Genomic DNA, 21,086 nt, shown 5'->3' on the forward strand with positions numbered 1-21,086 from the left:
CTGTCACTCTAGAAAAATGGATGCTCCTAATTCAGCTTCAGTTTCTCTGCAGTAAAATGGGGGAAATCATGACCTTCCTCAAAGTACTAATGGGAAGATTAAATGAAAAACAATAAATGTACCTTAATGTATTTTCAGTTCCTGGGACATGATAAATGCTTCAAAACATAAATTTGAACACAAATTTATATCCCCTCCTTTGTGTTTTCCTTGGTTTGCTTTTGTTTAACTGTAAAACATTTTGAGCAGCCTGCAAGAGAAAAATATGCCCCTTCACCCACCTCCATTCCATAGAGGACAGTAGAAAGAAGATTCTGCAGATGCAAAAGCAGAAAGATTTGGGAAATATACATGTAAATTGTGCTGACAAAAATAAATTTTAAGAAAGTAAAGTGATGCCATAAAAATGTTGCCAAGACTGTTCTAAGAAGAGAACAGGCATTTTTATTATTCTAAAGATGTTATGGGGAGCAAAAATTAATAATCGTGATAGAAAAGGGGATAAAAATCTCTTGATCTATCCTGAACTTCAAAAGCAATCCAGGGCACTTTTGATGTTATTGAAGTCATATTTTCCTTTCTGTTGCCCACAAAATTTTTCATTTCATTTGAAAAAAATCTAATTAACATATAGTAATTGTACATATTTATGGGGTACAGTGTGACATTTTAATACCTGCAGATAGTGCAACAGCATTTTTTAAATATTTACTATGAAAGAGTGGATGGAGACCATCCAGCCTCTTTTACAAAGGCAAATAGCCAAGGAAAGGGTTGCATTTGAAATAATGATCACAAAGTAAAAGGGTCCTTCTCCCATGACCTTTGAAATAGGAGGGTCACTATGTGAGAAAGGAAGATCTGTGGTTGTGACTTGACCTTTTTACTATGATTTGTCACAAGGCAGACAACAGCCTTCATATCCTACAAATGATTTCAAGGGAGAGAAAAATGACATCATATTGACTTTCAGACATAGCCAAACATAGTGTTGGGTTGCTGTCCACATTTTTATGGGATGCTCCTTGCTCTCCAGATTTTTTCACATTCCACCGGTGTGACTCTATAGAACAGTATGAGATTGGCCATTTGTTCTTGGCTAACAATATTATTTCCTTATTATTTACAACTCTGCTGTGTTTGCTAGCTGTTTCTCTTTACCTGGGCATTCCACTTGGGCCATGGTTTACCTCTTTGGAGGTTCTTACCATACCAATCAAATATTAAAATTTAAAATGTGAATTCTATATATAGTTTATTTAGTTTCCTTGAAGTCAATGAAATTCCTGATATTTGCCCTAGCCAGTGATTTTCAAATACCACCCACACACACTTCTTTTTGTTTATCTGGAGAATTTCTTTCTAAATCATCATAGTAACAGTTAAAACAGGACTACTTTGGTTGGGCAAGTTTAGGAAGAAGTGCCCATTTATCATTTTTCTTGCCAACAATGAGGACATCCTTGAATTGAGACTGAGTAATATTTATTATCATGGAATCACAAAGAAGTTGAAAAACTATTGCCAACATTACCTATCACAGCTCACAGAATCAACAAATTCTAAAACAGTAAGACTCCAGACAGAATCCAGCACACATTTCCTATGTGAAGAAAAAGAAACTCAGGGGCAGAAAGGATCCCTAGATCAAGGCTGTACTGTTTGTTGGTGGTAAAGCCAGGCTGTTTCTGATCTCTCATTTCTCAGTGAAATGATCTTTTGTTGTGCTGGTTCCAAGGTTACCAGGGCTTGCCTTTTGGGGGTTGCAGTTTCTGACTACTTACTTTCTCTGAGTTCTGAGTCAGACAAATATTTCTGAGACTTTTGGGAAAATCTGTGCATACTCAACTGTAATTTTAAAATGGAAGTGGCAGCTCTACTTCAATGAGAAAGGCCACAGAGAATCACTTCAAGACCACTCCTTGTCATTCATTACTTTGGGCCACACACTTTTAACTACCTCCCTTCCCCCTCTCCCCCAAAAGGCAGAATTAAAAAGTGTATCTGCTTCTTCAAAAGCAGGGCCTTAGAAAATTTGTCTTTCATCTGCCACAACAGATACCCTTTTCTTAGATTAGCAGTTATGCTGAGAGGTAAGGGTATGTGACACCAGAAGAAAAAGTGTTTTATTATTTCCAGGCTGGAAAACCAGAATACTGATCTATACTAGATACCCAGAGATAACAGGTTATGTTTCTCCAGACCCAATAGCTGCAGAAAGTAGGAGAGAAGACAATGATTTTAAGACTGAGTCCTTACTTCATTTATTTATTTATTTGCTTTCTTCCACACCCCAAGCACAGTCATGATTTGTCTGTGGCATTTTCTTTGCTTATTAATGATTTCTCTTAGTCCAGTCTTTTTGATGTGTATATGAAGTTGTTGCCTGTTATCCATTCTGGAGACACAATGGGCATTTAGATCTGATGAAGCTTTCTGAATGTTAGGAACTCATGCTCAATTACCTACCACTAAAATACTCAAAAGTCTTAGGATTATGTATAACTAAAATGTTGTATAAAATGTTATATAAAACATCATGTATAACTAAATTTATAAAAAAGAAAAAGTTTCTGGGAAAATCTTAAAATAACTTCAGTTGTGTGTGTTTGTGTGTGTGTGTATGTGTGTGTTTATATGTGTGTATTCAAATTCTTGCTTCTGAAGAGCAAGAACATTTGTATTATTTGATTTTCTGTGGCAAAATGTTCCATGGTTCCTGTACTTCTGAGGGTTTTAGTGACTGGGTAAGGGAGTATTTTGTTTAAAAGCTTATTCCATTTGCTCTACTCTGCTGAGCTCCCTTCTAATTATTGTTATTGTTGCTTCAATTGTGTGTGTATGTGTGTGTGTGTGTGTGTGTGTGTAATTCATTGTGGTATATTCAAACATGGACATAGCATAATTTGGTAGATTTCATTCCCCAATATGCAAGCAGTTCTGGGAAAGAGGTGGGGAGAGAAAAGGAAGGTACTGTAGAATGATGTTGATCAAATTATGTCATGTGCATGTACAGATATGGCATAATGAATCCCACTATTATGCACAATTAAAATGCACCAATAAAAAATTCAATTCTAATTGGCATCTGGTCCTGATCACCCAAAATGTCTGTGGCTGATGATGACAGCAACAACAAAAAACAATTGCCTTATTCCACTTTACAAAAAAATTTAGTAGAAACACCTATCCCTTCTCCCCCAAATGATCACGGTTAACAACCAAGTACAGGAGGCCTTGCTCTTTAGTAGGAGTTTATAGGTTGTGCTTTTCATGCATGCAGCAGGATGACCAGTTCCTCCTAAGTTTTAAGAAAACATGAAAACCACAAAGAATGTCTGAAATTATTTTCTCTTGGTTGGTGGGACAGATGCCTTTCCTCAAGGAAAATGCCTTAGGCCAAAACAAAGCCAAATTCGTTCAAAATATATTGTTTGGTAATTGCACAGACTCTGGATTTCATAAACTTTACTTTCAATGCAAGGATTTCACTTTTCTAGGAAAGGTTCATATGTGAAATGGAACAGGCACACAGGCAGAGGATGAAGTGTTAAAGAGAGCTGACAATGCCAAAGGCTAAGGCAGTTCAAACAACCACTACACAAGTACATTGAAAGGCAACCAGCCAATGTGGGTGTGATTTTTGTCTAGGGGTCATTCAGGAGCACCTGGCTGGCTTTATTTATAATGCAATTGTCAAATCAATCTGTAGAATATTGATGAGGTGAAACACAGAGGTGGAGTATTATTCTAGATCATCTGTAACTTTTCAAATACAACCTTCATGCTGAAATTCCAGGGAGAATGTAAGTGACTCCAATAAAGAAACCTGTCAGTCAGTCAAGTGTGTTTATTTATTATCCCCCTGTGCCAGGCACTGTTCTAGCCAATATGAAATGATACAAAATAAAGAGTAGTCATCACCCTTACAGTCTCGTTAGAGCAAATGGATTAAAACTGCAGACACACATACACTCCACGTGGGTGGTCAGGAAACTCAATTCTATGGATATGCAACAACCTCAATTAGAAAAGTTCTGATTAGAAAACTAAAGTTATAAAATTGGAAAGACTAAAGAATAATGACTTATATTATAAATAGATGAAAATGGATTCAGAAGGCATGTCTTTTATATGTCCCATTATGCTATTAAAATGGAGAACCACTCCCCTTCTGCACACATTTACAAAACACCTTTAGAACACATTTATTGTGCAAATATGGATTCCCAGGAATGATGTGAATGAGCTGGTAAGTTGAATAAAATAAAAAAGCTGTATCCACTAAAATGTAAAATCCTTAAAGTCAAAGATCCACTACTCTGAAGATAGAAATGGGAAAGGGGGAAAAAATGAAGGGGACTGATTGGTAAGGATTTCAAAGGGCAAATAAGCCCAGAATTCATTATTTAATTTTCTTTCATATTTTGCGTTTTAGTATGGGGATGGAACCCAGAGCCTCCCATAGGCTAAGCACATGGAACTACTTCTCTAGCCCCCAAATTTTAAGAAGGCAATAAGGAGAATAGAATATACCAAGCAGAGAAGTCTTGTTGGTTGTTCTCAGTAGGTGTCCAAGTACAGAAAGAGGGCTTGGCATTTTAGCTTGGCAGAGGAAGAGCCAGCTCCTGGTTTGGTCTAGCAGTATATCTCTGCTCAAAATCCACTTCTTAGTTTTAGGAAGGTTAGTATCTCTCATCGCTGCCCCAGCCCAAAGGCCCAGGTGGTTGGATTGTTTGCACTGACTTGCTTAACAAAAGGTTGGGTGATGCTTCTGATATGCCTGCCTTGACACTTGTGTGATATTATCATTTTTTTCATTGTGATTTCTTTTTTTATTTCCTTCCAAGGCTTCACTTTTTTATTTCATTTTCTGACTCTCTGTGCCTTCAACACTTCCACACGGATTTTCTGCTCCTGGATAAGGAAAGTACACTTGATCCTGTCACAGACACATGTAGCACACATGGAACCATCATAGGCCCCGCTGACATGTTTTTTCGTTTTAAACAACCTCCTGAGAATTTTTAGGTCTCAGCACAAACATCTCAAGTGGGGCCGGGCACGTGCCACACGCGGATTTTGGTGCTTTCTCAAGCATCTTGCTATAAAGGCAAAGGAGTCTCTTACCCCGGGTTCTGGGAGGCTTCATTGTGGTAGAGGCTGTAAGGTGGGAAAGCTTATGAATGTATGTCTAATGACGGGCCCTTATGCGTGTCCCTAGACATAATTTCCAGTAGAGCCTGATGTTAATTTAATATTAACCAAATAGTATTCAAGTTTCCAGAGACTTTGGCCCCAGTTCTTATTTAGCACAGTGCCTGACACAGTAGTCATTCAATAAATACAGGACTGTATTTATCCAACTATTTTGGCTGTTTGACTTTACTTTTGCTTTCTGCATCCTGTTTCAGAGATGCTTATTGGAGGGAAATCTTTGAATTCAATTTCCCTTTTTCCTTCAGTCCAGAAAGTCTGGCCACGGGTCCTGGCATAGTCCTTTGGGACCGGGGATCCCCTTGGAAATAAATGACGAGGAATAGGAGCGCAGGAGGAGGAGGGTCCGCAGGAAGTTCTTTCCCACTTCTTTCTGCCTTCGCAGCACCCTTCGCCACCCCCCTCGTGCTCTGTACTTGGGGACAGGGGCGCCCTAGGAAAGGAAACCGGGGGCCGCCCTGGCGGCATTCCTCGCCGGGCCGTGTGGGTCCTGTCTGCAGTGAGCCCTGCAGCACCCCGGGTCTGTGCCAGCACCTGTTGGACAGCCAGCTGGCGGCCCGGCCGGCGCGAGCGGCCACGGCCGAGGCTGCCCCTCCCAGAGGTGCCGACCCCCTGCCACCCCCTCGGCAGCCCGCGGGACCGCAGCTCGGCCTCCCCCGCTCCGCCAGAGCTCGGCCCACGGCCCCCACCTCCCGACAGCCGCGGCAGGGGGAAGGTAGAGAAGGGGAGGGGACAAGCCAGATCCTCCCGGCCGCCCGGCCTTCCCTCTCCGCCCCGCGCTCTCCGAGACGCCGCGCGGAGCCCCGAGGTTAGCGCCGAGCGCCAGGCGTGGGGGAGGGGACGGGGCCCGACCGGAGCCCCGCGGCGACCCGGAGCTGCCCAACTTTCCTGGGCTTGGAGGAGCCGGGGACTCGCCCGCACAAGGTGAACTTTGGTCGCGGAAAACTCAAGCCAGGTGCTGGGATCCGTGCTTTGGCGGTGTGGACGCGCGCACAGTGCGCGCGGAGCTGCGAGTCAGAGTACCGCGGCCCCCTCCACTCGCTCCGGGCCGCCTGGGCCCGCAGCCCCCGGCCCCGCTCCGGCGCCTCGGCCCAGGGGACCAGCGCGGCGCCCTCGTCTGGTTTCCTCCCCCTCCCCCTTCGGGGGTGGGGGTGGGGCGGGGAGAGGGGCGCCCGGAGAGCCACCTCTATTGGCAGCTTTGTTATTGATCAGAAACTGCTGGCTGCGGAACTGGCTTCCAGACTGACTTGGCGCGACCCTTGAGTTTTCGCCTCTGTCCAGGCCCCCCAACTGACAGGTGCTCCCAGCAACTTGCTGGTGACTTCTTGCCGCTCCCCCGGCTCCCCCGCGTCCCCACCCCCTCTTTCCTCCCTCGCCTTCACCCCCACCCCCACCACTTCGGCACAGCTCAGGATTTGTTTAAACCTTGGGAAACTGGTTCAGGTCCAGGTTTTGCTTTGATCCTTTTCAAAAACTGGAGACACAGAAGAGGGCTCTAGGAAAAAGTTTTGGATGGGATTATGTGGAAACTACCCTGCGATTCTCTGCTGCCAGAGCAGGCTCGGCGCTTCCACCCCAGTGCAGCCTTCCCCAGGCGGTGGTGAAAGACTCCGGAGTCGCCGCTTCCCAAGTGCCCGCCGTGAGTGAGCTCTCGCCCTACTCAGCCAAATGCTCCTCTTCGGGCTTCTCCTGCTGACATCTGCCCTGGCCGGCCAGATTCACGGGACTCAGGCTGAGTCCAACCTGAGTAGTAAATTCCAGTTCTCCAGCAACAAGGAACAGAACGGTGAGTCTCTCCCCCCACGCTCCCCCTTCTCGATTCTCGCTGTGTGTGTTAACGTTGGCATTGTGCGTTGGTGTGTGATGTAGACCAGCCCGCGAGGGTATCCTGGTCTCTCTATCCATGCAAATGCGCACTCCGTTCATTGGCGTGGACTTTTGGAGGTTACGTGTAGTTTGCAACTTTAGGAGTTGCCACAAAACTCTTAACCGGGCAACGCGAGTGCCACTGCAGCCTCAGCTAGGGAGAGGACATTCTGGGAGCAATTGTGAACGTCAGTTCAAACGCACATTGCAGGATCGCGCATTGCCTGAGTTAGAAGTTCAAGAACTGCCTTTAGAAGAGAATCCAAAATGAATGAGTCTTGGGATGTTTGACTTTGTTGGGGGAGGGGGTGGCAGTGGGGGCATCAGGAAATGTACCGACTGCATTAATTGAAGCACTTTAGGTGAAAAAGCATCAATTAATCAATAAGTAGATAAATACAGAGGTCAAGAGGCCATGTGGACGTGTTTTAGGGGAATGAAAAAAAAAAGTACTTCTCTTGTGCTCACATATATATATATATATATTTTAACGTGCCTTTGTACTCCAAAGTCCTTACCTTTCTGGTGGTGTGTTTTTTGTATGTGTTAGTCAATGACTGCTATTTTGTGTGTGCTGGAAACGACTTAATCCTGCATAGGAAATGAGAATTACTTTCAGCTTTCAAGTGTACCTGAAATGTTTAGAAAACTCTCAAATGCAAGTTCCCTTGGGCTGGGATTGCACAGAGCTGGAGAAAGGCTCCTTTCATAAAGCCAGAGAAGCTTCGGGGTGTGTAATTTGCTTAGCCTCTGAACCCCATATGATTTACATCATTCAATTTCTAAACTCTTTTTCTCTTGATCTACCATTATGAAGTCATTTTTGAGAATCCTTTGTAAATAGAAATTTTATACTGCACATGAAACCACAATGTTAATGTAGGCTGTCTAAAATTGGAATATTAAACACTCTGTTTACCAAAGTCTTACTGCTATTTGAAAATAAATGTACATGTTTTTCTGCTCTGAATATCACCTGTTTACAATGCAAGTATGCATTAACCAGGTGAGATGAACACAAGCAGCATACCTGGAAAACCAGAATGAAGTGTGTTCTACTTTTAAGTCACACTGACTTTTTCTTTATATGTGGGGGTGTTTTAAAGCTCCCACTCTGCATTTAAGCTGTATAAAGTATTCCTTTCTAAGAAAGCACGGAAAGTTCTAGAGTACAAAAATAGATAAAATAAGTATTTCTTGGACATTATTTGTATCTGTTGCTTGTGCACCAAAGCATAGGATCACATTTATTAGCCAACATTAATGTGGCTGCTCCTTGCAACTTGCTAATGTGGTGGCGCATGGCACCTGCAGGTTCCTTGAGCTGCTGATCAAAGGGCAGCCTGGGGATCTACCTCTAATCACAGGACCTGCAGAGGGCTGGGAGAAAGTGATCAAAGGAGCCACAGCACCAGCTGTACCCAGGCAGGAAGCAGATCAGACCAACCTTTGTTCTTTCTCATGTAAAATAAGTGTTCTATTCAAAATATTGCTTCATACTAGACAGGCTTCTCCATATGACAATAGTGCACAACATTCCTAACCTCTATTTTTCTTTTATTGTTCTGGTCCCATATTATTTCTCCTACTACACATGCCTTGGCATGTCCTGGATTCTCGGTGCCTCTGTGTCCATTTCTTGTAGTCTCTCCTGTGATCCACATGCTGTCATCGTTTTACAGTGGGTCCCAGAGCTTTCAGGCAGCCCAGGGTTATTGGCCACTTTACTGAGTAGGTTCACACCCTAAGAAGAGGTGAGGTCATTAAGCCAGGGCCACACACATTGCTGCCATCTGAGGCTGGGCCATTTCCATTTCTAAGATGCATGATGCTAAAAATAGCCTGGTTATTTCCTAATCTGTGGGTAGTGGATTGGGCTATGTTTAGCTCCTGGACATTGGCAGCAGGAAGTAACTTGAAGTAGAGGAACTACTCACCTTGTAATTTTTAGCCTAAGAAGTGGCACTGGCCAGCACCAGGGGGCAGTGTAGAGCTATTTTTCTGCACATGCTCAGGTTGATTTTTATGCTTCATCAATGTTCCCAGATTTGAGAATAACAACAGGTGGGTATTGAAGATGATCACCCTGGAAGGAGAGAAAATTTGCAGGAATAACAGCAACTTCTTTTACATCTTCTTTGACTTTAAAATTTCCACTCTTCCTTTTTTGGGGGTGGAGTGGGGATATTTTTTGTCTTCATATTGAGTTACAATTGATTTTTGATTATCTTATTTCTCTCACCATTTTGATGATTATCTAATTTCGTAAGTGCAAACCCTCCTGAGGATACCACATAGAAAATGTTGTGGGCCCAGTTTGTGCATTGCGTCATTTCATGAAAGGTCTTCCAAGTACTAAATATGAAGTGTCCAAATTGATCTACTGGGATTATAAGAGCTCATGTCTGCTTTCAAGGATCCCTCCCCATGATACTCTCTTTTCCTGAGTATCATAAACTCTCAAATGGTGTTTACTCAATCAAATCCCTAGGCCTTCTCAGCTTCAGTATTAACTTGGCATCATAAATGAAATTGATTGCTATAGCTTTGCCATAGCCAAGCTGGATACATGGATTTAGACTGGAATATGTGGACATGATTCAAAATTAAGGATCAGTGTCATTTAAACTATTATCTGTTACTTATATTATTTGTTACCTGGTTTTTTATTTACATGAACACTGCAACTTTTGTTTCTTTACTGTAAAGGTAGCTTTATCCTCCAGTAATACAAGTTGCATTTCTGTCTCTCTCCGCCCACTGCCCCCCACCCCTTGCTGTGTGGGGATGGAACCCAGGGACTCACACATTTTAGGAAAGTTCTCTACCACTAAGATACATCCCAGCCCTAGTCCTTCTTTCTCAATCTTCCTTTGAACCCTAAAGTCTCATCTTACATATAAAACAAGGGTCTCCTGATTTAACTTAAGGAAAAAGATAAAAGATAATGCTGACTTTACTTTGAGGGTTTCTGATCTCTAAACTTCCTGTGTAACCATGGGAAAAAATGTCAATGGGCACTGGTTTTTAGATGTGAACGCCTACCAGGAAAAGATTAAGTCCTGGGATGGTGCTTCTGAGTTGCAGCAGAAGCAATCATATATATTCATAAAAAAAGTAAAGCTTATTTTTTCCTTGGCATGTACCAAATAGATGATAATCACAAAGGTGGTGGAATAATGCCTATTCTACCTTGCTTCATTGGTGAGTTATTTTAATACCTGAAACCTTCTTACTTTTCCCATTTTCCTTAGGCATTTTGAGTTTTGAGCTGGAATATGCTTCCATTAACTAAACTTAGCCTATTGGAGCACAAGTTATTGTATGCTCTCTTTTCTGCAAGGGCTTTGTGACATGAGGGGCAGTTAACTTTGGGGACAGTGGTCCTCTAGGAGTGCCTCTTTGCTGGTCTCTTGTGTTTGGATTTTCAGGCCCCTCTTTTTAAGTTCTGGCTTTCTCTTCCTACCACTGCCAATATGCTCATGCCTGGCCTCTGTCCCCACTTTGGGTGGTAGTTTCAAAGCTCTTTTATTAACAGATAATCACAATATTTTGAGTAGTGTCCAACAGCAAATAGGCTCTGCCAGAGAACTGAGGGACTTTCCTGCAAGTCAGTCTATAAGTTTGACTACATGACCTTTGGGATATTTATTTTTGTTATTTAGAAGCTTTTTTTTTTTTTTTAAACTTCCTCCTGATTTTCTGTTCTGTTTGAGAGAGTTGAGGAAGTTGAATAAGTAAAGTACCATTATGTAATGATGAATTTTGTTTTTCACAGTAGGTGATTTTAAAAAAAGCTCCACTCTTTTATGTGGTTAACTTTTCTCCCCTACCAACTGTTATGTTCTGTATTTAATTTGAAAGCCTTTATATTTAACTTTAAAAGGTGTCAGAACATATGAAAGGTCTGTTGGAAGCCTCAGGAACTAGTATATCATTTGTTAATTATTTGTAAGTAGATGTTAGGATCCCACACTACACTTGCCCAAAGGAACACTTTCCCCAGTGATGACATCTTGGCAGGCTTTGTCTCATGCACCTAAACTTTAGATTTGTCTATTCTTAATTTCATCTTTCCAGACACTGATTTTTTACATGTCTTCTTTGTGTTTGCTTCTACTTAACTTATTTTTCAACCTTTGTAGTGCCAAGAACCCAATTTTATCAATGAACGTTCACATCTTTTATAGAAACAAAATTCTAATTCTAATGTGATGTGTTAAAAAAATAACAAGTAGTCAAGGCACATATATCCCCCTCCTCCTAAAAAAATCCCAAGACTACTGAAATTTTCCCTAGATTTTGCTTTTGTGTCAGTCAAAATGGTGGAAGCCACAGTCAAAATCCCTTTATTTACTTACTCTCATTTAAATGTTTCTAATTGTTTTATTTAAGCAATTGCACATAGCCAGAATCTGTATATAACCTCAAGCGGTCTCTAAATAATTCTCTTATTAAACAATCTGTGTTGGGTCATTTCTCTCCACCGTTGACTCCAACTGTGCTTTTTTCTTTTTCCCCAATCTTCCTTTTCTTTCTCCTATGAACCAGTCTAGTGTTTGATCTTAAGTTGGCATGTTCCCAAACTTATTACCATAATGATTGTTAAAATAATGAAATATTTCCAATGGGTTGGGCAGAACCTAGCAGCACTCCTCTAAGACAAGTGGACCAACCATCTGAAGCTACAATCTCTGACATCGCCCAAAGCCTCTGGGACACTTCTTCAACACTGCTGACTATGCCCCGATTGATTCATGTTCCTGTCATACCAATAGTTAAGCATTTTATCATATTTAGCAGTGAACAGTTTAGTTCATATTGGTTGTTAAAACTATTATCTCTTCTCCATGCTGGGAAACTCAGTCATGACCCATGATTTGAAGGACGTGGGGTCAGGCTTCTTCCTGCAGTTCCTTTAGTTTTAGCTCTCTGTGGGTCAAGACCTGGCAAGACAGATGGAGAATGTAGGCATGACACCCTCGGTGTTTTAGTCAGCTTTTTCTCTGCTGTGACTAAAGGACCCGACCAGAACAACTGTAAAGGAAGAAAGGTTTATTTAAAGGCTCATGGGTTCAGAGATCTTTAGTCCATAGAAGGCCAGCTCCATTCCTTGGGGTTGCAGGTGAGGCAGAACATCATGGCGGAAGAGTCTGGCAGGGGGAAACACCTCACATGTTGATCAGAAAGCAGAGAGAGTCTCCACTTGCTGCATACAAATATATATACCCCAATTCCCACCTCCTCCAGCTATACTCTACCACTTTAGTTACTGCTCAGTTAATCTCTATCAGGGGATAACTTACTCTCACAACCCAAGACTCTCAGAACCCAATCATTTCTCCTCTGAACCTTCTTGCATTGTCTCACACGTGAGCTTTTGGGGGACATCTCTCATGCAAACCATGACATTGGGCCTGGAATTGCAATTCTCAGTTGGTTGCCTTCTCTGGCTAACACTGACCAGCTGCTTTTGCATGGAGAGACTTCCTGTCATCTAGATTGAATGGATTGCCTCCTCAGAGATATCTGTTTTATGACCAATCTAAGTTGCCCCTCGCTGTCTCATCAAGGTTAATTAACTGCCTAGCACTTATCACACTTTGATAATTTTCCTGTTGTTTCTTAATTTATTATTGTCTACATATCCTCTCCTATTCCCACTATGGAATCTAAGTTCTTTAAGAGCCTCTTGTCTGACTGGTTCTTTGTAGGAGGATCTACAATACCTGGAACAAGGTATGGCATATAGTATGTGCCCAGTAAATATCTGTTAAATGTTTCTGAGTGTGTAGTGCCATATTAGAGTAAGACTATGGTGTTTACCCTGACAGCAGGCCATCTTCGAAGGTGTCTTTTTGGTCTTAGAATTTCCAGACTGTTTGACATGTTTTATAGGAAGTTAAACTTAGTAGTGATGGGGTGTTCCTACCAGAGTACTACTTTATAATCTTGGCAAATATACTGTGTTGCCAACTGAACCTATACCAACCAAGTGTGTAGGTTCCTATCTCTGGCTTTGGTTACTCTCTTAAAAGTGCCATGGCTACGCATACCCCAAAGGTGGGAATTAGATGTGGGCCAAGGACCCAAGAATGGTGAATGGGTGTCAAGCCTGCAAAATGTGGGTGCTTTTCATCTTTTGCTTGTGGCTCATGGATAACTAGTACAGGCTTGCAATGAGTAGCAGGTTGTGTTCAAGGACTGTTAGAGCTGGGAGGATCCAAAGAGCCTGTCTTCTCACTGATGTGCAAATTGAGGCCTAGAGAGTGGAAGTGGCTGTGGCACACTGTACTGCAGTGGTAATAAACTGCTAACGTGGTGATACATTTTTCCTTATGTTATAACCAATTAGGAAAATGGAATTATGGTGTAAAAATTCTGACACTTTTCATAAAAGTATTCTGTGTCATGTTAGACACTTGTATGTTTTGTAAGTTGTGGGGTGAGATAAGAATCATTGCACTTGAAGCATTATTTGTAAAAACACTAAGGAAAGCAGTCTGATAGTAATCACATTAGATTACACCACAGATTATCTGGCTAATATGTATTATAATACTTCTGTCAGTATAGAAATCTGAATTTGGCAAATGACTGGAAATGATGACTTTAAAATTGTTCTTATTACATGTTAGAACCTTATGTTAAGCAGGTACATCAGGTTCATAGATGAATGATATATAATATTTTGGTGTATTAATGAGATGAAGAGGATGGTTGACATTGGCATGCTTGGTTCTACAGGGGAGTTTATTTTTATATAATAGGATGTTTAATAATATGTTGGTAAAAATACCATAGAAATTAATAATAATCATGTTGAGTCAACTCTAGAAAGCACAGCTTGTTATTCTTTTGATGAATTTAGTGAGTGATCCTAAATTTTATTTATATTACATTATGTATATTATTCTATTTAGAGATCCATGTTTCTCTTTAAGGTCAAGAGCATCAGAAAATAAATTCACAGCAATGGACTGGAATATTTTCCCTAAAATAATAATATTTATTTAACTGTTTAAAAATTTGTGAGTTTCCTACATCTGAAAACAAAAGGACCTAAAAATTATAAAGAGGAGCTGAAATAATTACATTTATCATTAAAACCAAGTTGTTAAAGAGTGATTTTTTGGGTAACATTCATATATTTTGTCTTTTCCATCATGAGAATACATTTTAACTTTAATTTTTTTCTGTTATTCATTCGATTTTGCATTAGATTTCTTGTGTCACCTTAAAGCAGTTATTTCTAGTGCCCTAGTGACTGCAAATCTTTGTACATTTGCCTTGTTTCTAAAACAAACCCATCTTTTGCCAGGCTAGATTCACTAATTTTGCTTTCTTGGTTTCTCTGGAATTATTATTTGTTATTTTCAAACTATTTTGAATAGTAGTTGATTTATTTCTTAATCAACTAGAGGATGAGATGTGTTGTTGAAGGTTTTCGGAGGCAGAGGAAAAGTGGAAGTCTGGTTCATGGAGGGAGACCAACATGCCCCTACTGCACAAGGCACATTAATGTAATGCAAGGATAAAGATTTACATGGGTACTATAATCAGTAAGGATCACCAGGAAGAGCACAGGAGTGGCTGTACTGGGATGCATTCTTTGCATGTAGTTAGATGGGTATAATGGTTCTGTGTGAGCTTCTCATTTGGTGAAGCTTAGTGACTGTTCAGGAGTGCCTGTTAGGTGCCAGATTTATGCTCATTGTTTGCAGATCGTATGCAGTTTATTTGCAAACATCCCCATGAGGTATTCAGAAAAACAAGTAGCTTAGCTAGGTTCCTACAGCTGGTAAATGTTTCAACCTAGGTCAGACTCCAAGCCAGGACAGAGAGCCACACACCTCTTCCTTTATCAGTTAAATGGTCTAATGTTTTATTAGAACATTGTTTTCATTCAGCAAATATTTATGAGCATGTGATCGGTGCTAAGGTCTGCCCGAAATGTGTGGTGCAGCGAAAAAGAAGATGCGGATCTTGCCCTTAAGAACTTATTCTGAGAAGGATTCCAGGTCCATTCTTTACCTCATTACCTATTAGTTTTGCTTAATACCACCTAAGAAAATCCTCTGTTAACTTATTAAATGATTGATTTTGCCTGGATAGGAAGTTCAAAGAGAAAAGTTCCTACAGAGAATAGGTGACACAATTTGCAATGAGTTTTTGAGGGAAACAGAAAAACATTCTAGATAGTGGGAACAGCCTGAACAAAAGGATATAGGCTTGAGAAAGTGAGAGACAATCATGATGAGAGACAGAAGAGTCTACAGTAGAGTGTGCATAGATGAGGAAAAGAGTGGAAAGGTGTCCTTGGGCTTATGAATTGAAAGGCCCTGATGCTGTTTGCAGTGTGTGCTTCCCGTAGGGTTGTCAGTTAACAGAGCAAAAGAAAAACTGGTCTTTGCGTTCAAATTTCAGTTAAGACCCATTATTTTCAGTTATTTTCCAAGCAGGCCTTGAAGTGGCAGAGTGCAGCTGTGGTGTGTATTAGTGTAGTTACTGCTGGAATTTTCTTTCCGACATTAGGTTTGTTGGTAAGTTCTGAACTGGTTAGGAGTCCAGGCTGCACAGCCTGGGTTCCTGCACATAAGGGAGGCCTGCATCACTCTAGGTTGCCTTCTTTATGTAAACACAGAGCTGTTTTCACACTTCATTCACAAAATGGATGGCATGCAGGATGAAGCTGAGTGAGGGATCAGGAAACCTGGAAGAGAGAGGCAGCTTCCCCCAGCACATTCTGTGAGTGTAATGAAACTCGCACACAGCAAAGACAACAGCCTTTAAGGGAAGGAATGTCAAGTTTGGTGGAACATTAATTCTTCTGAGGTTACCTCACATTGAGTAACTGCCTCATTTCTCCAGTGAGGTCTGTAATACCAGAAACGTTTTGTCATATTTAAGGATTTGAAGTGACTGAGTTCTCTTGGTGGAGGTACTGTCTTGATACCATACTGTATTTTATTTCTTTTAAAAATTTTGTTCTAATTAGTTACACATGACAGTAGAATGCATTTTGACATATTACACATACACAGAGCATAACTTCTCATTCTTCTGGTTGTAATCACATATGCACATAGGCTAGTCATGTCCAATTCATTCTACTCTCTTTCCTACTCCTGTTCCCCTTCTCTTCCCTTCATTCCCCTTTGACGATGGCCTATTTTGAAGCTGTATTGTTTGCATTCTAGGAAATCCTTGTTCATGGGTGGATACTATTTTAAGCATTTCAGCATTTGCAAAATAGAGATAGGCTTAGATGTTTCAGTATGCACAGCTGGCCATTCCACCTGCCCTTGGAGTCACTACAAAGATGAGAAACTATCAACAACAGGAGTTAGAGTTGTGTGGGACTTATCTCATGTTGTTCCTGGCAGTTATTTTTGCTGGGCATTTATAAGGACATCTGCCTTTTAAACAGTCATATTACTTCTCTCTCTCTTTTTTTTTCCACTGAGGAATAAATCACAGCTTGTTTCCCATACTGCCATACATATTCAGCCTGGCATGATTAGAGATGCAAATTGGGAATCATTAAAGCATTATAATTTCTTTTTCTATGGCAGCAGGGGATGTCTAAAATCATTGTACTAAGACGGAACATTTGCTTAAAATCTTAAGATACGAACAAACAAGAGGAAAGACATATTCAGTTCTTTTCCTGGAAATTTCCTTCTGAGTTTCGGAATAAGAGCAAATCCATAGTGTTCATTTCTGATTTATCATGTCTTAAACCAAGACACGATGACAGGTAGGATGCAAACATACCATAACTCCACAAAAACTCTTGGTAGAGTGTGACATGTTATTAGATTACCCAAAGGACAGATAAAATTTCAACTGGGGGATGGGGGTGTAGCTCAGTATCTCTGGGTTTGCTCCCCAACACCAAAAAAAAAAAGATCACTGTTTTTTTTTTACAGTAATTTGTGAATATATAAACACTATCGAGTCAAAAAAATGTTGGATGATGCTGGTATGAAAAATAGGTATCTGTATATCCATACCCAGAGGTGGCTGACCTGGAGGCAGACCTCCAGTGCTGGAAAAGCCTTGATGTTATAGGTGGAATCAGGCACAAGGGTGTGACTTCTATTTAATAAATAGCTATTTCTTCATAACCATGCATTTTATTACTGACTTTACTTTTATTTGTAAAGAAAACTACATTGTTCCTAAAGCTCTATAGGAAAATGAATTGCCTTTACCATTAAAGAAACTCAAAGAACCCTGGTGTTTTTATAGTTTCATATGCAATTTTACATATATTAATGGGTTTACCTGTATCTTTGATCTTTGCCTTGTGTTGGTCACTGTAGTCAAAGTTGTCTTGACCTTTGCCAGACAAAGCAGAAATCTAAAAATAGCAGGGTTTTCCAGGGCAGAATCTGGCCAGGATGTTGAGAGATGCTGAGTCTAAAAACCTAATTGATAAATGCTAACCCTTTAAAAAGTGGTTTTCATTTCTGTTTTCTTGAGAACATTAGCAGGCTTGAGGTTTCAAGCCATGATTAAGTATGTAAAATTAGGAATTAAATCATCTCTCTGCTTCCTAAAAAAAAAATGTTTTTCTTCCTGGTGGAAAATTTATTTTTAATCTGTACGGATAACTTTTAATAGGCATCAGTTGGGCACCCCATTAAACTAACTGCTTTAAAATGGTTTCCTTTTAGAACTAACATTTACATCCTAGGAAATCAATTAGGGTGTCTGGATTTCCCATTTCCCCTGCAATCTTCCTTTGCAGTCCTTTCTGAATGGTTAACCTACCATAGCAAAACACTTAGAGGTGCAAATCTTCTGGAAGAAGTGCAAATGCCACGCTCCTGCTTGGAAAAAATGGAAAAGTAGTACTTATTTACTATATCTGCCGACCATTTAAAACTGCATAAAGCACAGGAAATACTTTTGGTGTGTGGGAATGCGTGGTGTTTCCAAACTACAAACATTGTTCTGAAAATGTCCCCGGTAGTGGTGAATTATATGAGACCGTGTCCATCTAAGGAGGGCTTGTTTAACTAGCTTGTGGTTCTGGGGCTCATTCAAACACTCTTAAACAAAATAAAGGGAATGGATGTAATAACTTCTTTATGGAAAGGCCATAAAAAGCTACAGGGCCATGTAAACAAATTGGGTCATTTACTAGATGTTTAAGTGATAGATTTGCAGTCCAAATTCAGGGGTGTGTATTATGTTTTATAGGATCATGACTATATTCTACCTTGAGAATGAGATTATAAGCTTATTGGTTGGTTGGTCGGTTGTTTTTCTCTTAAGCGTTGGTTTCATACAGTGGAGTTTGAAAACACACCTAAAATTTGAACATCTATATTTATAAATCTGTTCAGCTTTGGAACATGGCTAGAAACCTATGTGTGTAAAGTTGAATTGACCTGATTTTTAGTAGCACTGGGTTCTGTTCAAGGAAAATAATGATGATTGAAATTGAAATTTTCCTTCTGGGCTCAGACATGTCTAAACTAATTGTAAAATAATTGTTCTGGCTTACAAGAGTAGACTCATAACTACAACTATGTAAAGTAGAAATCCAACAACAGTTATGATTTACAGTCTCTGTAACTCTGCCTGTCTTGTAATGAAACCGCTATTATAACCAACCTCATGTGACATTCATTTGGCTTACTGAAGAAGTAGATAATAAGTCTTATCCCAAGTTCCCTTGATTTTAGGAGAGCCACGTTATTTCATTAAGATATTAATTTAACCATTTAGGAACCATTTAACCTTCTCTGAAGTTCAGTATGAGGTTTTGGCCAGAATAGTCCATTAAAGTAGAATTTGGTGGTTGGGAATGTAAAAATGGTGCTACCCATTAGTGGTGATGAGCCTGACAATGGAAGCCAGAATTAATTTGGGAATTGAATGAGCACAAGACACTGTATGATTTTTATGTTGCTACCACAACATTTCTTTATTCTGCAACTTCTCTGAATTATGGTTGGTTCATTTGGTCTTAAAGGAAATGGTTGTGTAAGAAACCTTTAGTGAAAAATCAATGAGTCTTTCAAAGTTTTAAAGTTTGATAGCATCATACCATACAGGCAATTTTTAAGTGTTGCCACTGAAAGTATGGCAGCAGAAATAACTATCCAGTTCCACAGGTCTCATAAACAACAGACAGTGGTGGATATTATAGTTCATGTGTAATGCGTGACTTGTTATTTCCTATTTTTTTAAAAATAATAATAATGAGTGACTTAGGGCGAAATGACCTTTGGTCCATGAAAAAAAAAAAAAATCCAGGATCTTCCCTTAAATTGGATTCTATGTGATCTTGGTAACAACAGTTCAAGAAACCATTTAGGAACCCTTTAACCAATAGGAACCCATTTAACTCCTTTGTGTAGTTAGTTGTATACTAACTAAATGCAAGCTCTCAGAACTGAGGTGAAAAGCACAAAATGATGCTAATTCCTGTTTGAAACTGCAAGATACCATGAAGATGCAAAGTTGAATTAGACTTTGTGTTAATCAGCTTCCTGTCATTATAAAAAATGCCCAAGATAATCAACTGAAAAAGAGAAAATGTTTATTTTGACGTAAGGTTTTACAGGTTTACAGATCAGACTGCCCATTGCTTTTAGGCCTCTGGTATGTATATGTTGGAATCAGCACATTATAGTGGAAGTCTATGGTGAAGCAGAGCCACCTACCTCATGACCAGGAAATGAAAAAGAGGGAAAGAGTAAGAGAGGGGCCAGGGTCCTACTTTCCCCTTATAGGGTTCATCCCCAATGACCTAACTTACTCCCTTCAGGCTCCACCTTTTAAAGGTTCCACCACCCTCTTAAAGTACCATGCTGGAGATCAAGATTTTCCATATGGAGCTTTGGGGAATACTTAAGATCTAAACTGTAGCTGATGTTGTTATTTGCCTTCAAGTAGTTGATACTCAAAGGAGGAGATAAGATAAGCAACTAACTATACTACAGATAGTGATAAGGTGTTCAGTGGGAATTCAAAGAAAGCTGAGCCATTAGAAGAGGCTCAGGAGACCTGTTAGTGAGGAGGTGTATTTTGAACAAAGGAACCTGGTAAGATGAGCAGTACTTGTATCTGTAGAATTGGAGATGGGGGAGGACTGTAGGAGATGGGAACTTGCTAAGTAATTAGATAGAGAAGGAAGTGTGGTAAATTCATGCAGTCTAAAGTGTAGTTTGTTTTGACAGCAGTCTAAGAAATAGATTCAACAGAGGGTCATTGGAAAGAGGAGGCACAGAAGGAAGCACATTGATGTATTACTTACCCTTGAGAAAATAGTAGTGAACTCCATGATTGGCCCTCCCATACCAGCTATTCATACCAAATATGAATTAGATCTGATTCCCGATGACGTATAGCAGATAGGGACAGAAGGAATGTTGCTGAAACCCGAAGCATGGAGTTAGAAGGAAAAGGAAGGGCCACATGAGGAAGTCCTCATGAAGAGGAGGCTATGAAGGGGAAAGAAATAAACAAACAAAATCCTTAAGGCAGATGATGGAGGATATTAAGAAGGAGAGAGAAACGGAAACTGAGATTGGCTCATGGTGTAAACTACAGGGATTTGAGAATACAAGGACAGCCTATGCTTCATTATAATGAGGGTTCTAAAAGAATGGTTATGGGATAAAGTGAGGAGGTGGGGCATTATGTTTTTAAAAGGGAAAAAGAAACTAGAAGTTCCAGAAAGGAACTGAGGAAAGATTTTTTTTTTTTCCCTTGGCTGGCTTGTTTTTAGGGTTGGGAGAGAACCAGAGGAGAGGAAAAGGTTAAATACCTAGCAGGAGATTGTTATGCTCGAATTCGGGACCCCCAAAAGACCACCAGAGACCCAGATCAATGTAAGCAGCAAAGAGGTGTTTATTGCGAGCTAGCTTGGTCCTCTGCACACACACAGCAACTGGTGACGCTGAGAGACCCCAGCCCAGGGTTTGCAGCAGTTTTATACACTCTTTGGAGAAGGCAGGGACCCCACATACATCATAGCATTT

At 40.4% G+C, this 21,086-nt stretch overlaps 1 protein-coding gene across 7 annotated transcripts in view; it reads left to right on the forward strand.

The window, feature by feature from the left end:
• Pdgfc (platelet derived growth factor C) overlaps positions 1-21,086 on the forward strand; it is a 221,227-nt gene that overhangs the window by 15,187 nt on the left and 184,954 nt on the right. The window contains exons 1-2 of one of the 7 annotated variants that reach the window (XM_071614857.1): positions 5,962-6,141; positions 6,777-7,003. The exons of 4 other annotated variants lie outside the window; for them this stretch is intronic. In XM_071614857.1, coding sequence (XP_071470958.1) covers positions 6,886-7,003 — 118 coding nt within the window. In that variant the 5' untranslated portion in view covers positions 5,962-6,141; positions 6,777-6,885. Of the gene's footprint in view, positions 1-5,961; positions 7,004-21,086 lie in introns of those variants that run through there. 2 more of the 7 variants (XM_027926731.2, XM_027926732.3) reach the window with 2 other exon arrangements.

This window comes from Marmota flaviventris, chromosome 7 (genome assembly GCF_047511675.1).
Source record: "Marmota flaviventris isolate mMarFla1 chromosome 7, mMarFla1.hap1, whole genome shotgun sequence".
Lineage (NCBI taxonomy): Eukaryota > Metazoa > Chordata > Mammalia > Rodentia > Sciuridae > Marmota > Marmota flaviventris.